Here is a 13958-nt window from a genome sequence, read left to right as displayed (position 1 = left end):
ATATATATATATATATATATATGGAAAGAACTTCCCGGCAGAGTCAACACAGTATCACAGCATCTTCATTCTCCTCTTCATCGTTAGCTGCAGGTTCTTTGTTAATTTCTACTCCAGGTGTCGTCTAGCAGCTGACTGACTTTAACCACCTGTCACAAACACCCAGGATGCCTTTCACCTCACATTCATTGCGGCTCTTATGAAGCATGAAATAACGCCAGGAGGGAGGAAGAGGCGTGACAGGCCTGTCTGCTCCTCGGAGGCTGTTATCAGCTGCACTCTGTCCTGCTTTTATTGTGTTTCAGGGAAAAAAAAGTACGAAATGAGAAAGTAATTTATTAACAGGTGCGACGAGTCTACAGAAACAGTTTTACCTCTTTTGTTGAAGTGCCACAGATATGCCTGAACTCTTTTGTGTTCATTTCTTGGTGGACTTGAACGGTGTTTGCCTGGCAGCATTATCTGTCTCTGTGTTCTGTGTTTCTTTAGTTTCACCAAAGGTCAGTTTCATGTATATTAATCTGCTGAATTAATGCCGTCAGTGTTTTTCACAGTACGACCCAAAGTGACCCCTGAAATATTTTTAAATTAATGCCAGACGTGTCCCCCTGAAGTCAATTAGATCAGCTTTTTTAAACTCAAATATACATACCTGCGTGTGTTTATTCACAGCCTCACAGCGCTTTATTTTCATTGTATTTTCATGCTCATGTAAGTGGTCCAGTCCACTTACACACCACATTATATATTACTTTGTATTTTGAAACAGTTAAACATGTTCATTACCAGGCCTCTGGAGAACTTCAGGACATGTTGAGGAGCTAATTTAGCCATTTAAATCAGCTGTGTTGGTTCAAGGACACATCTGAAACCTGCAGGGACACCGGCCCTCGAGGCCTGGAGTTGCCCACCCCTGTTCTAGAAGCATTTTTAGCGTTAATAGCTGTATGACTGTATCAGTCTCTCACATCGTTGTGGAGGATTTTTTGACGTAACTTCTTTTCATTGAGTTTAGTTAAACTCTCTCAACAGCGTGTCACAGCATTTCAGTCAGATTGAGGTCTTTGAGTGGAGCATTGCAAAACCTTGGTTTGCTTCTTTTTCAGCCACTCTGCTGTAGATTTGTAGATGTGCTGCTTTTCTTGTGATCTTTGCAGTTTGAGACCGATGGCATTTAACTCTAGGGGCTGTGGCGTGCCAAGGTCCTGTTGTTGCAAAACAAGTCCTAAACGTCAGCCCTCCACCACCGTGCTGACCGTTGGTATGGGGTGTTTGGTTAGTTTTAAATGTTGTGCTTTACATTATGGATAAACTTCTCCATTTTGGTCTTGTTCTTCCAGAGCACAAACCTTTACAAACCTAAGACTTCCATGTTCTTTTTTCCCGTTCTTTGGGATTTATTGCAGCCATCAGTAAACCCTGTAATGGCACAAAGCAAAGCTGTACAGCTAATCTTCTCTTTCCACTGTATTAACAAACATGGAGCGGCTAGCCAGTCAGTTGCAACCTCTGTCTGTTGTTTGTTCGTTCTTCTTGCCAAAAATCAGCTAGTTTTCTCAGTTTTTTCTCAGTTACATTACTTTAGCGCCGTAGTCCTGATTTATATAAGAGTACTATGCCAAAAATTAACCGCTTTTTTCCCGCTTTCTTCCAGATACGTGAGATCACGGACGAAACACGACATCGACATGCGTATTGGGATCCACTCCGGCTCGGTACTGTGCGGCGTGCTGGGACTCAGGAAGTGGCAGTTCGATGTCTGGTCCTGGGATGTGGACATCGCCAACAAGCTGGAGTCTGGAGGCATCCCAGGGTGAGGAAACGGAAGGAATTTTCTGTGGCTGTTTTTATCTCCAGTTGGATTATTGGCAGTGGACAGACGGAAAAATCACTCACATAAAACATGGCTCCAGAGAAAGCAAACGGATGTTTGGTGAAGATATGTCATGGCCAGAGCCGAGCAGGAGATGCGATTATGCTGAGTCCCTCGGTCATTTATTTTTATCCACCCTCATATAGTTTTTAAAAGGATAGTTTTGTGGCATAATATGGGAATTTTTTAATCTTCACGTTCCTGTTGTTCCTGTTTGACCTTAAAAGGCAGATTATTTCTCTAAGTACTGATTTAACATTTCCTGCAAGCATCTTTTCCCATAAACTTCTATATGATCTGACTCGTTTTTTCACCCGTCACCTCGTGCTGCAAATTAGAACGGAAGCAAATTTGTATGTCTATATCTGTATGTATCTTCTCCTTAACAGGTGGGCCAATCGAGCTCGAGCATCATCACGTATATAGTGATTATTAACATCTATATGTATTAAAAAAGCATTTATTATAAATCCCAGTTCTTTTGATTTTTCACATTCATCACCCTCCTGTGAATGTGATGTTACATTCTACATTAGTGTTTGTTTCATGTCACGTTCATGTTTGTCGCCCATATGTTACGTAATGTTCATCAAATGTGTATCTGAGGTGGAATTTTGTTCCAGTCATCACTAAATGCATCTCCACTGGTTGCTGAGCCAAGCGCTTGCTCACAGGTGTGATCTGATCATTGGGATTTTCTCTGTGTTACTGTAGGTGTTGACCTCACAATATAAAAAAGATCCTCAAGAAAAAATCAGTACCTGGTGAAGAAAGTGAAACATTGAACAGCAAATGTTTTTCACAGGAATTATTTATGTCATGGATTCACTTCAGTTCAAATGAATTCTAGTCAAAGCGGTCATCTCAGAGTACATGTAAGGGGAAGATCCTGCAATTTTAGCAAGAGAACTCCAATGAGCTGCTCTTGATGTGATGGTGGGAAAGAAGATTTCTAATAGGATGAGGCTCAGGGAGGGGCAGCTTCGATTGGTTGGGTGGGTGAAGGGAAAGAGAAGAGAAAATGAATAGAGAGACCACAAATAACACACACAATAAAACACAAAGTACAGGAAACAGAAGACAAAAGCAAGACAAAGCCAGAACTGAATCATGGATTTACATCTAATCAGCGACATGATTACATCTATATCTATGGATACTTCTTTCCCTTTGGGCATGATGTTTATATATATGTATATTGCCATTTTTTTATCTTTACTGGATAGTAAGTGCAGGCATTAAGTGGGGAGAGAGCAAGCACGAAGCAAAGGACTGTGGGTCAGACTTGAACCCAGACCACTGTGGCCTGTGGTTACCTTCTCACCCACTGAGCTAAAGTGGCAAAAGATGTTTCAAATATGTATGTTTTTTCTCCATTTCAGGAGGATCCACATCTCTAAGGCAGCTCTGGATTGTTTAAACGGTGACTACGAGGTGGAGGAAGGCCACGGGAAGGACCGCAACGACTTCCTTCGCCGCCACAACATCGAGACGTACCTGATAAAGCAGCCCGAGGAGAGTCTGCTCTCCCTGCCGGAGGACATCATGAAGGAGGCGGCCAGCTCGGCCGACCGTCGAGCCAGCAGCGCTACCTTTAACGAGGCCTCGTGGAGCCCCGAGCTCCCCTTTGACAACATCGTGGGGAAGGAGAACGTAAGTCCCGCCACTGCTTGTAATTCAGGTCATGATGTATGCACTTTATCACCCTGCCAGAGAATGTCTGTCTTTGCAGCAAACTTCTTCTGCAGTGATGATTAAACTGTTATCTTTATTTCTACGTTCGGGGGAGGGGAATGAATTTTATCTGCTCGTTAGCTAATGACATAATGACCCCATTTCTGGGTTCAAATGTTTCCTTATGATGGATGGGAGTCTCGTCTCTTTAATATTCTCCAGTGCTCCGTTTTTTTTTTAAACTGGCACAAGCCCACCAGACCTATTTAATTGCCATTCTCAGCCTGGTTTCTTCTCAGCCTGGTAGGACCCAGGTGCTGCTAATTAAATGCCCTTAATTAATTGATCATCAGCAAGTGTAAGCACCTCTATAAAAGCAGTTTGTTGGTCTGGAGCATTCAGGCACGTGCAAACATTACAGCACGAGTGAAAATCCTCGCAAATTCATCCCATAGTCAGATCATGCAATGCCCAGAGAAACTGCAAAACACCCCAGAGTACATGTCAGACTGCACAAACCCGAGTTTTTTCTTTCTTTTCCTGTCATACAATATTACATTCATGACAGTACAATTAGAAAAGATTGAACAAATATGGCTTGTTTGGAAGTGGAGACGTTTGGCCATAGCACTTCATACAGCACAGACGGTCAGCGCGGCGCTGCAGGCGTATTGATTTGGGCTTGGCCCAAACTGAGTCATGCAACAGGACAATGATCCCGAGCACAGCAGCAATGGCTGAAAAAGAAAATGTTGCGAAGGTCCAGCCAAAGTCCGGACCTCAAGAGAGCTGTGCAAAAATGAAGTGATGCTGCAAAGAAGAGTGGGACAGATTTTATCCACAGAAACTGATCATTTGATCAAGTTATTATCAATAAAGGTTGTTGATTAAACTATTTAAATCATATGGCGTGCCTAGTTTTTCGCAGGACTCCACGTCATATCAAAACTGTACATAAGCTAATCCTTGACAAGTTTTCCAGCGATGTTAGATTCAACGTTAGAGCAGCGACTTTGTAAATCCTCGTTTCATCGACGCCTGAATGCTAAACTTTACTGTAACACCTGTTAGAACAACCACACGCATCTTTTTATTGGAGCTAAACAAATTTGGACTGTTTTCAATTGTCTGTGCTTGTTTTTGTTTTGGAACTGAAGCATTTGGACCCAGAAATGAGTGAAGATGCCAGTCGAAGCAAGTAGATGGGAGGAAATAAACTTCTGTTTCATTTTTCCTGATGATATTTGGACGACTAGAATACTCTTGGCCAGCTTGTTTGCTTTAACTGAGTTTCACTGCAGGATGAAGTTTTTTGTCACGGCGGGCGTTTTTTAATTTATTTATTTGTTTTTTTGTTTACAGTGCATGGGATCTTCGCAGTTGTTTTGCCTGTTTGTTGGTTGCTTTGTCCTTTTTGGGGGGTTTTGTTTTCCTGGGAGCGAGTGGACAGCTTTCTGCAGAGAAAATGTGTTACTGTGGTAACGCATCACTGCGCGCCAGCCTTCTTTTTATTTTTTATTTTCGGATGACGAGCTTGTGATTGTGTGGCCCATTTTAAACATCCTCCTCATTTCTTCTTCATTTGCCTGCCTGTGACAACAAACCAGCCCCCGGAGGGGTTTTGTGTTTTGTCTAAGACGGTTGAATTTGGAGAGAGTGATTGAAGGTTGAGCTTGTTTCACATTTTCTTTCTTTTTTTTGTTGAACAATGTGGAAGGGAGAGGGAGAAAAACTAACAGCTGATGGATGTTTGTGACAGTTTCAAATGGTGTTCAAAGAGTTTCCTGTCAGGAAATATATGAAAATATGTTAGAAAAATGTCCTTAAAACATCAGACACAGGCTGATGAATGCATCATCGTTTGTTTTTTTACAGTATCATTTAATGCAGTTTTCTCTGTTTGCACCGTTCACAGATCCTTTTGCCTCTATAAGGAGCTAACACACCGGTTAGATATATAGTCATAGACTGAGGAAGAGAGGCGTGCAACTGCAATGAAACAACATGATGGCGCTGTAAAGTGTGATTGTTGTGTCTTGTGAACACTGTTGGGCATTTACCTTGCAGTATAAAGCCACCTTGAGGTGACTGTTGTTGTGATTTGTGCTGCATTAATGAGCTTGAACTGAATTAAAGGCAGGATTACGTGTTGTGTGCTGCCAGGTTCATGGGCGAAGGCGAGGCTGTGTGGTTCGGGTAAATTGTGAAGATCTTTTTAAAGGAAACTTCTTAATCTGCTCTTGAGTTGCCATCTTCAGGTGTTTGAAAGACGTTTATGCAAGAAAAAAATGAAAGATTTGTTATTTATCTTTTCTTTTAGAAGATTGTGCTGTTTGAGCTATGTTGCATTGTGTTGCATTAGTATGCCTGAGTAAGGCTACCAAATGTTGAGGGCATTACATGGACTACGTTGCATATGAAAATGGTGTGATACCTTTTTGATGAGTTAAGTACCAGCGTGACCTGCACTGAAACCGAGACGACTCCGCTCTTGTGCTGCTTTAATTGTTGCGACATCATTGGGCTGCTTTTCTCTTTCTCTCAGTGTTTTGTGCTCTGCAGTGATTTGAATCAGGCCTAATTAACCATCAGCTTAACTGAGTTCTTTCCTAAATGAGGTTTTAAAAACACCTCAGATATTTTATGCTGAATGCATGTGCTGTCTATATCCAATAGTACTGATACTTGAGAGCAGAGATGTCTTTGAAAAGTAAACCTGGAATGCTTCGACGACAGGGTCATAAAGTCTCGTCTTTTAATGACTGACAGACACAACAGCGCTCAGCTGTAAACGACTAAAGAGGTGTTGTTGTCACCCTGCTGGGTGGGTGGCGTGGACACCCCGGTTTGTGGTTACTTGAGAACGAGCCAACGTAGGATTTTGAAATTACACCACAGGTGCAGCTACTAAAAGTCTCAGATGAGTTAGAATCTCTGTGACCTCGACCTCAGGGTCAAGGTCAGTTTTCCAAAACTCTTGTGAATGTGATACTCCTGAAGGAAGTGTTATCATAGGTGCATCTACTGGGAGGCTGATGGGTAACACTGGTGACCATGCTTGGAGTCTTTCATGATGTGCATGATGTTATTAGGGGGGAGGTTTCAATTTCTGGGAAAAGACGGTAAAAAAGATATTTGCAGCTGAAGCAGTGTGTGTCCGTTTCACAGCCTCACCTACACCAGCAGCATCCTTTGTTTTGTCCTCTTTACAGTTCTGCACACTGGAGTAATATTGGGAGGCGGGAGGCAACTCTAAACAGTGGCGTCTTCTGCTCATGCATGACTCCTTTTTTATTCTCAGTCCTGATCCATGGCCTATGTTGTCTGAAAGGATCATAAGCAGGACAATCTGCCTTAAAGTGGAGATTTCAGATTTTTGTATATGACGTGATGGAGAAATGAAAAATTCAGAGCTCTTCTGTGTTGCATTTGAACTTCACGTGAAAGGTAAAGTAAAAGCGGTGATTAGTGAGCATGAACACAGCACGTGAGTGTCAGCGTTGTGAACCTTGAGCTGTTGGATTTCGTTCTGGCCTTCATCTTGGAGGAGGAGGTGCATTTACTCTGATGTCTCCTTAGCTTTGAAGTTTACATTTTCTTCACATTTCGTATGTATTTTTCTGTGTATCAGTTTGTGTAACCACTGCTGACTGAGCTGCTGCCCATCTTTGAAGGCTGAAATATTTAAACTTCATTTAGTTCATTTTATGTCCTCGTCTGTGTTTTATCTTTTTCTTTGTTCTTGTAATTGGAAAGGTTCTGCAGAGTTTCCTTGTAAACACATTTTATTTCGTTACTTCCAGGTGTCTGATGTATCACAGTAAATGAATGTGAGCTTGTTTTGCTGTATTACACCTGACAGTGTGTTAGTGTTGATGTAGATGAGGGTGCTCGGTCTCTGCAGCAGATTAAACTCTGACCGTTGTCTTACGCATACTTGGACGTATCTTCTGTCCTCCCACAAACAAAGACATGTCATCGTGCATGATGATGGGAGGGGGATTAAGAGTGCATTCTCAGGCCACATTTGCATTCCCAGATTGCTTTGATCGGACGAGCTTTTTGTGTCCAGCGCTGCTGGCCGACACCCAGCACCACAAACATGCTGCTTGGCGAGGACTCGTTGTTCCTCCATCACAAAGTGAATGGCGCCTTCCTACAGCTTCTGCTCCAGGCCGTCGAGCTTCACGTTTCATCAGGATAACTGGAGAAGGCGAACAGTTAGCCAAACAGTTAGCTTAAGATTTCATGTTAAACACATCACCAAGCCATTTCAAAACCCTGCAGAGATAATAGAGATAATGAAGACTTAATTTAGCATCGAACTTGAAACGTTTAAAAGACATTTATAGAAGTAGGCTGTCGACCGCGTGTGATGCATCAGTGTCTGTGTTTTCTCCTTCGTCTCTTTTAGTTTCTTCCTGTTTGGCTTCCTTTGTTTTTATTTACTGCAATTGTTCTCTTCCCTCCTTTGTTATTTGTCTGATTTTCTCTGTGCTGTGTACTCCAAATGTGGTTTTGCTCTATGTCGTCGTTTTCCTTGTTGGATAGAAAATAGACTTCTTTTCCTGTCCTCCTTCTCTCTTCCCAAATGGTTGCAGCAGATGGCCCCGCCCCTCCCAGAGCCTGGTTCTGACTGAGGTTTCTTCCTGCTAAAAGGGAGTTTTTCCTTCCCACTGTCGCCAAAGTGCTTGCTCATCATATGATTGTTGGGTCTAGCTTACAATCTAAAGCATCTTGAGGCGACTGTTGTTGTGATTTGGGGCTGTATAAATAAAATTAAATTGAGTTGAATAGACTGATTAAAGTTCCCGTGTGCTTGTCTGGCTGGCTGTGATTGAGTGCACTCAAGAACGTTAAACAGAAACTTGACAATTTCCTTTTGATTTCATGGACATTCAGGTCATAAATTATACATTACAATTATTATAATACATACTATTATAAATCATAATATGTATTTAAAAGTCCAGTCACAACAGATTGCAGTCTAACACTGTATATTCTACACATTTTTATGAATACAGCGCTGTTACAACATGCGATGGTAATGCCATATTTTCGCTCCTTATGTGAACAGTGAAATGTGTCTCCGCTCTCAGCGTGTGCCAAATGTGCAGAGCTGCAGTTTGATTGTTTCATCTCCTGCAGCTCCGAGCTGACAGCAAACTCTGCAAACTCGCCTCCTGTGTATACGAGGCTGAATGCAGCAGGAGTTTACAGCGTCTGATGTAAGTGTGTGTTTGGATGCAGAGGAATGGTTTTTCTGAAAAGTGCCACTTGGTTTTTTTTTTTCTTCTGGCACAATGAAAGCCTGTTAGAGAAGTCAATTCAAACAGTGGCTCTTTGCATATCAAAGGCTCCTCGGAGGAGTTTCAAAGCATCTCTTTAAAAAAAACACTTTTATTTTCTGTTGCGTTGCTTTCCTTGGAGTTCGAGTTCTCACTGCTGGTTTTCTGTGACCCCCGTCCTTCACTCCTATTGGTCTGATTTGGCTGGCACGATACTGGTGCACGCCTGTGTCAGTCACACAGGAAATAAAGGGACTGCAGTACAACAAGAAGAGTTCAGTTATGTCTTGGCTGCATCCATTGTTATGACATGAATATTTGAAGGCCGATAATCGGTGTAAACGTGACTCACCACCGCATGGTCAGCGTTTCTGGAAATTAATCACCATCTTGTTAAGTGGCCGCTGCTTCTCTGCTGCAGGGAAATAAGTACTGTAGAAATAAGCCGACACAGTCGGATGGCAGTGGTTGACGTAGTCGTGAAATTAAATCAATTAATTAGTGTTTATGGACACTTGTCTTCATTTACTTGAACATTATTCTGTATCAGACCAGTCTAGCATCAATTCATTTGTGTCCATGTGCGTGAAGTTAACATTTTCCACTTTTGAAAGGTGAAAACGTCATTTTGCTGCTCACGCGAGAAGCCATGATTCAAGTCCCACACATAAGTTCTATATTTTTAAAATATATTCTTACTAAAATGAGAGTAAAACTACTGGATTAGATTAGAGATCAAATATAATGAATTTATAAGCTGTTTCATGGGTGAGTGAGGGTTAGTCCTTTCCTCAACAATTAATAAGGCAGAGAATGAGGAAGTAGGAATGCATTTTTCCCAGGAGGAATATAGCACCAGGGATCACACGGTCAGTGAATCAGATGTGATGTGAATCGTATGCTGTGGCTTTAACAACCCAGCTGAACATCTATAGAAGACTTTGGACCAACCACCACCATCAAAACACAGGATATGAGGATAATTTTGGACCAATGGTGTCCATCCCTCTAGCAGTGATTCAGAGAATCCACATGAAGGCCCGACACCTTGTTAAGTGTACTCCCACTAGGAGATCTGTAAGTCCAGGAAGTTTGACAACTGCAGCTGCTGCATTTCTTCTGTGTTTGTCTTTATCTCATCATAAACTTTAAATAAGTCAATAAGGCAACTAAAGTATACTAAAATCTAACTGTCCCTTTAGCTTAGAAGCTCGTTTTTCTTGCTTTAGTAGCCGATATTTAAACAAAAACACTAGAAATACTCAGCCTATGTTTGACTCTTATGCTAAGATTGAATGACTGACTCTCACCTGCAGTAATCTGACTTTATGCTCCTTTTCTTCAGCCAGGACGCTGACAGCAGCTTTCACACTGACATGGGCACTAGGAGCTTCCATTAACTGTACACAGCTGGTTGAAGACATGCAATAACACATAATAGCAGATGATTCACCGATTTCACAGGCAGCTGACTGAAGCAGCAGGTAACAGCTCTGTGCTGATAACTGTTATAAAAACAGGATTTAGTATCTGCGGCCAACCATTATCTTCCAATTATCCTGCGTGTTATTGCGTATGACACAGATAGCCACTGAAGAAATGACATCATATCCTGTGTGTCACTGTGATTACGGGAGCTGTCGTCCATCCGGGACTGATTGCTATCATGAAACTCAGAAGATTCGTCGCGTGCCCTGAAATCGTACTCGGAGCTCCGTGTGGGCCCTGCGCCGACTCAGTGGCTCTGTCTCTACCTCTTTCATGCTTCACTGTGTACCTGCCGGCGCCCGTGATGCACAGCACAGTCGCAGTGCTTTCGCCTCGAAGGAGCTTCTGCGTTTCCTTAGAAGACCCGGTTACTCCGAGTCCCCGCTCTGTGAAATCCAGGCCAGAAAGAAATGGGTTCAGTTTCATGTTTCATTTCAGCTCTGCTCAAGTCTCACGTCTGCATTTGAAATGAAAGGTGGCTCAGCCGACAGGGACGCGCGGCAGCTTGATCTCTTTCTAGACGCTCCTCCCTTGACCTAATTCTCGCTACCTTGTTTGCATGTTCACTTTAAAGGCTCGCCGAAGGCTAGAATCAGTCTGAGTTTGTGCTCAGTGCTGCTGTAGTGACTTAAGTCATGCCAGTTAAACTACAAAGCAGTGTGCAATCAAAAGTCTGAAGACGACATATTCAGCTTCTCCTTACGTTAAGTCATGTATACACTGCAGTAGCGGTAAATGCTCATAAATAAACATGGACAAAAACTCCATATGAGCAAAAGCGTCATTGCTGCTCTAAATGCTCAGGTTTGTTTTCTTTAGTTTCAAAACCACTAAGCTGGTGTCACGAAAGCACCCAGGTCGTGTTTTGATGCTCAGCTCCAGGCGTGAAAACCCAGACTTCAATAATCAGCTGGTGATGCAACAATGGCGACATCCATCTTTCATGTATAAACGATATTTGGCTAGGGCACTTTTGTGGGAAAATCCTCTGCTGATTTATGTCTGCCACTTTTATGTTTCAAATTATATAATGCTTTGTGAGAAAGGGCACACCGTCACATCAGTGCCACAAAACAATGGTGTAAAAGGAAGTTTGAATAAGTACAAAGGTCCCTGTTCTGTTGTCATATGTTGGTCTTTGCAGCAGTGTGTTCTGTTATTGATGTGTATACATACATGTAACCCCTGCTGGCTCGATGCAGCCAAACACTGCTCGACGACTAATCACTGTAGCCAGTCCAAAGACGGGAAATGCCAGATTCAGAAGCGGTTGTCCTTTAGGCTGTAGACTTCCTGAGGGATGTGCATGCCAGGAAAAATCACAGCAGCACGGCTCATAGCCCTGCCCCCTCCGAGTTCTTCTCTCATTAGCTGAAGACTAAGGCTCGCTATCTTTATTGTGGAATATGAAGTAATGGATTCAGATTTCAATTTAATTCAATTCATTTGTATTTATACAGCACCAAATCACAACAACAGTCACCCAAAGATGCTTTATATTGTAAGGAAAACCCTACAATAATACATACAGAGAAAAACACTATGACCAAGCGCTTTGGCGACAGTGGGAAGGAAAAACTCCCTTTTAACAGGAAGAAACGTCCGGCAGAACCAGGCTCAGGGAGGGGCGGGGCCATCTGCTGCGACCGGTTGGGGTGAGAGAAGGAAGACAGGCAAAGAGACTGGCTGTGGAAGAGATTAATAACAAGTATGATTCAGTGCAGAGATTTCTGATGTGGATTTTTTCTGCGATACTTGTTTTTTACAGAAGAGCGTTTTGTGTTTTGAATGGAGTTTTCACAGGTAGCAGAGGGTCAGAGAGGGGACTGACATACAAGGAAAACTTGGCAGTACACAGCAAGTCTACATCACAGATTTTTATATAAAATATTATGTAGCTTCATCCAATTTCTGGAAACAGGGATGCGTAACAAGAGAAGGAAATTCTTTTGTGGCTTTGATCTCTTGATGGTGGAAATCCTTGTTTTAAATATTTAAAATGTTCACAGTTTTCCTTTAAACTTCACAGGGTTTCATGTTTGAAACCAGATTCTCCTCTAAAGAGAGGAAACCTAAAGAAAACATCCAGCTCCAAACGCTGATGATAAATTAACTGTGCGATGATGAATTTCAGCTTGTATTCATTTTTTCTGCATAAAGTCAGTGAGTTTCTACCTAGTGTTTTTTTTTTCATGTATTCTGATGAATCTGACATTTGCGTCTCTCTGGGCTGCATGTGCAAAGATAAAGAGTGGAGTAGTAAAGTGTCTTTTATGCTTGTGAAGAGGATGAAAAGAGTGAATCAAGAGAACCTTACCTTTCAAAATAAAACACAAAGATACATTATCAGTGCTGCAGGTTTTCAGCAGTCTTGCATTATTATCATTGGAGCTCATCTCTGTTTTATTTCTTTCCGGCTCAGATGTTTGGAGGTTAAGTGATGAACAGGTTTGCCAAGTGACGGCTTGATGTTTTAGTTAGCAGAGGTGTCAAACAAAAGGCCCGGGGGCCAGAATCAGCCCGGCAAAGACTCCAGTCTGGCCCACTGGGGTGCCATTGGAAAATTTTAAACTTTGGACTTTCACTGGTATTTTCAGATGTTTTGCTACTGAGAAATATAACCCCACCTCGGCTTTAAAAGGCTGACGGACAGCAAGTGGGTTGGTGGGCGGGGCATTCAACTTTGCAAACACAGGACTATAGTATTTTCAGGTGACCTCATTGTCAAGGTTAAAGGTCAAGTTTTCTCTTTTAAACATGATAACCTGAGAAAGGATTTTCAAATTAAAACAGCACGAGATAATCATGTTTAATAAGTCATCCTGGGCAGCTGTTATGAAGGGGGAAGTATTTAAAGTAAACCCAAAGCAATTCTGTGTCACGCTGTAAACAAAATTTATTTCTGAAGTAAAGTTTGATCTATTTTTCAGCCCCCTGGTACTTGCTGTGTGGTCATCCATCATCCAGGGTCATTTTAGTTTGAAAAAGCACAGATTTAATCAGATGTGGATTCGTGCAGCTCAGAACAGAAACCACGCTCTAGTCTCTTCCTGTAAAGATTTATGTTTATGGGTCAATAAGCCTTTTTATTACTTCTGTGCTGCCTTGTTTATGCATTTTATGGCATTTACACCAAAATCACAGTGTGGACATAAAACACTCCCAAACCCGATCTGAGTTTGTGCTGTAAAGCATCACAGCTGACTCTGTCTCTATTTAACAGACGCATGGAGCATGTCGCATTCAGACATATCGTCTGTATATTTTTCCCACATAAATGAGCTGAGATTAGTCTGAAATTAGCTGATAATAAAGTCTGCATACCGTCACCTCACCTGTCTTGGGCCTGGAGTGCGTAGCTGATGCTCATCAGCCAGTTTCCTCATTATAATGAAACCGCTCCAAATATGTTAATGATTTGACACAAAGGCCATGCGTTTTCATTCATATGCAAAAGATGAATTGTTGAGCTCAAGTTCAGTTTCAGCTCCGATCTCTTCGCTGTGTGCTGAGAGCAAACAGGGCTGAGCTCACAGTCACTGTTCTCCGTTGTGGTTTTTATTATGCAGACAGAACTTTTCCTGATGCTTTTAGTTTGCACCTCATTTCCTCCTACCTGCTAGGTTTAAGTG

The 13958-nt window shown here is 42.1% G+C and overlaps 1 protein-coding gene across 1 annotated transcript in view; it reads left to right on the top strand.

Moving 5' to 3' along the window:
* The window catches only part of adcy8 (adenylate cyclase 8 (brain)), a 127410-nt gene that overhangs the window by 85820 nt on the left and 27632 nt on the right, over positions 1-13958 (top strand). The window contains exons 6-7 of the mRNA XM_014337366.2: positions 1655-1813; positions 3256-3526. Coding sequence (XP_014192852.2) covers positions 1655-1813; positions 3256-3526 — 430 coding nt within the window. The remainder of the gene's footprint in view (positions 1-1654; positions 1814-3255; positions 3527-13958) is intronic.

Source organism: Haplochromis burtoni, unplaced genomic scaffold (genome assembly GCF_018398535.1).
Source record: "Haplochromis burtoni strain Fernald_Lab_line unplaced genomic scaffold, NCSU_Asbu1 Contig_175, whole genome shotgun sequence".
NCBI lineage: Eukaryota > Metazoa > Chordata > Actinopteri > Cichliformes > Cichlidae > Haplochromis > Haplochromis burtoni.
This window is presented reverse-complemented; position numbering and strand designations above follow the sequence as displayed.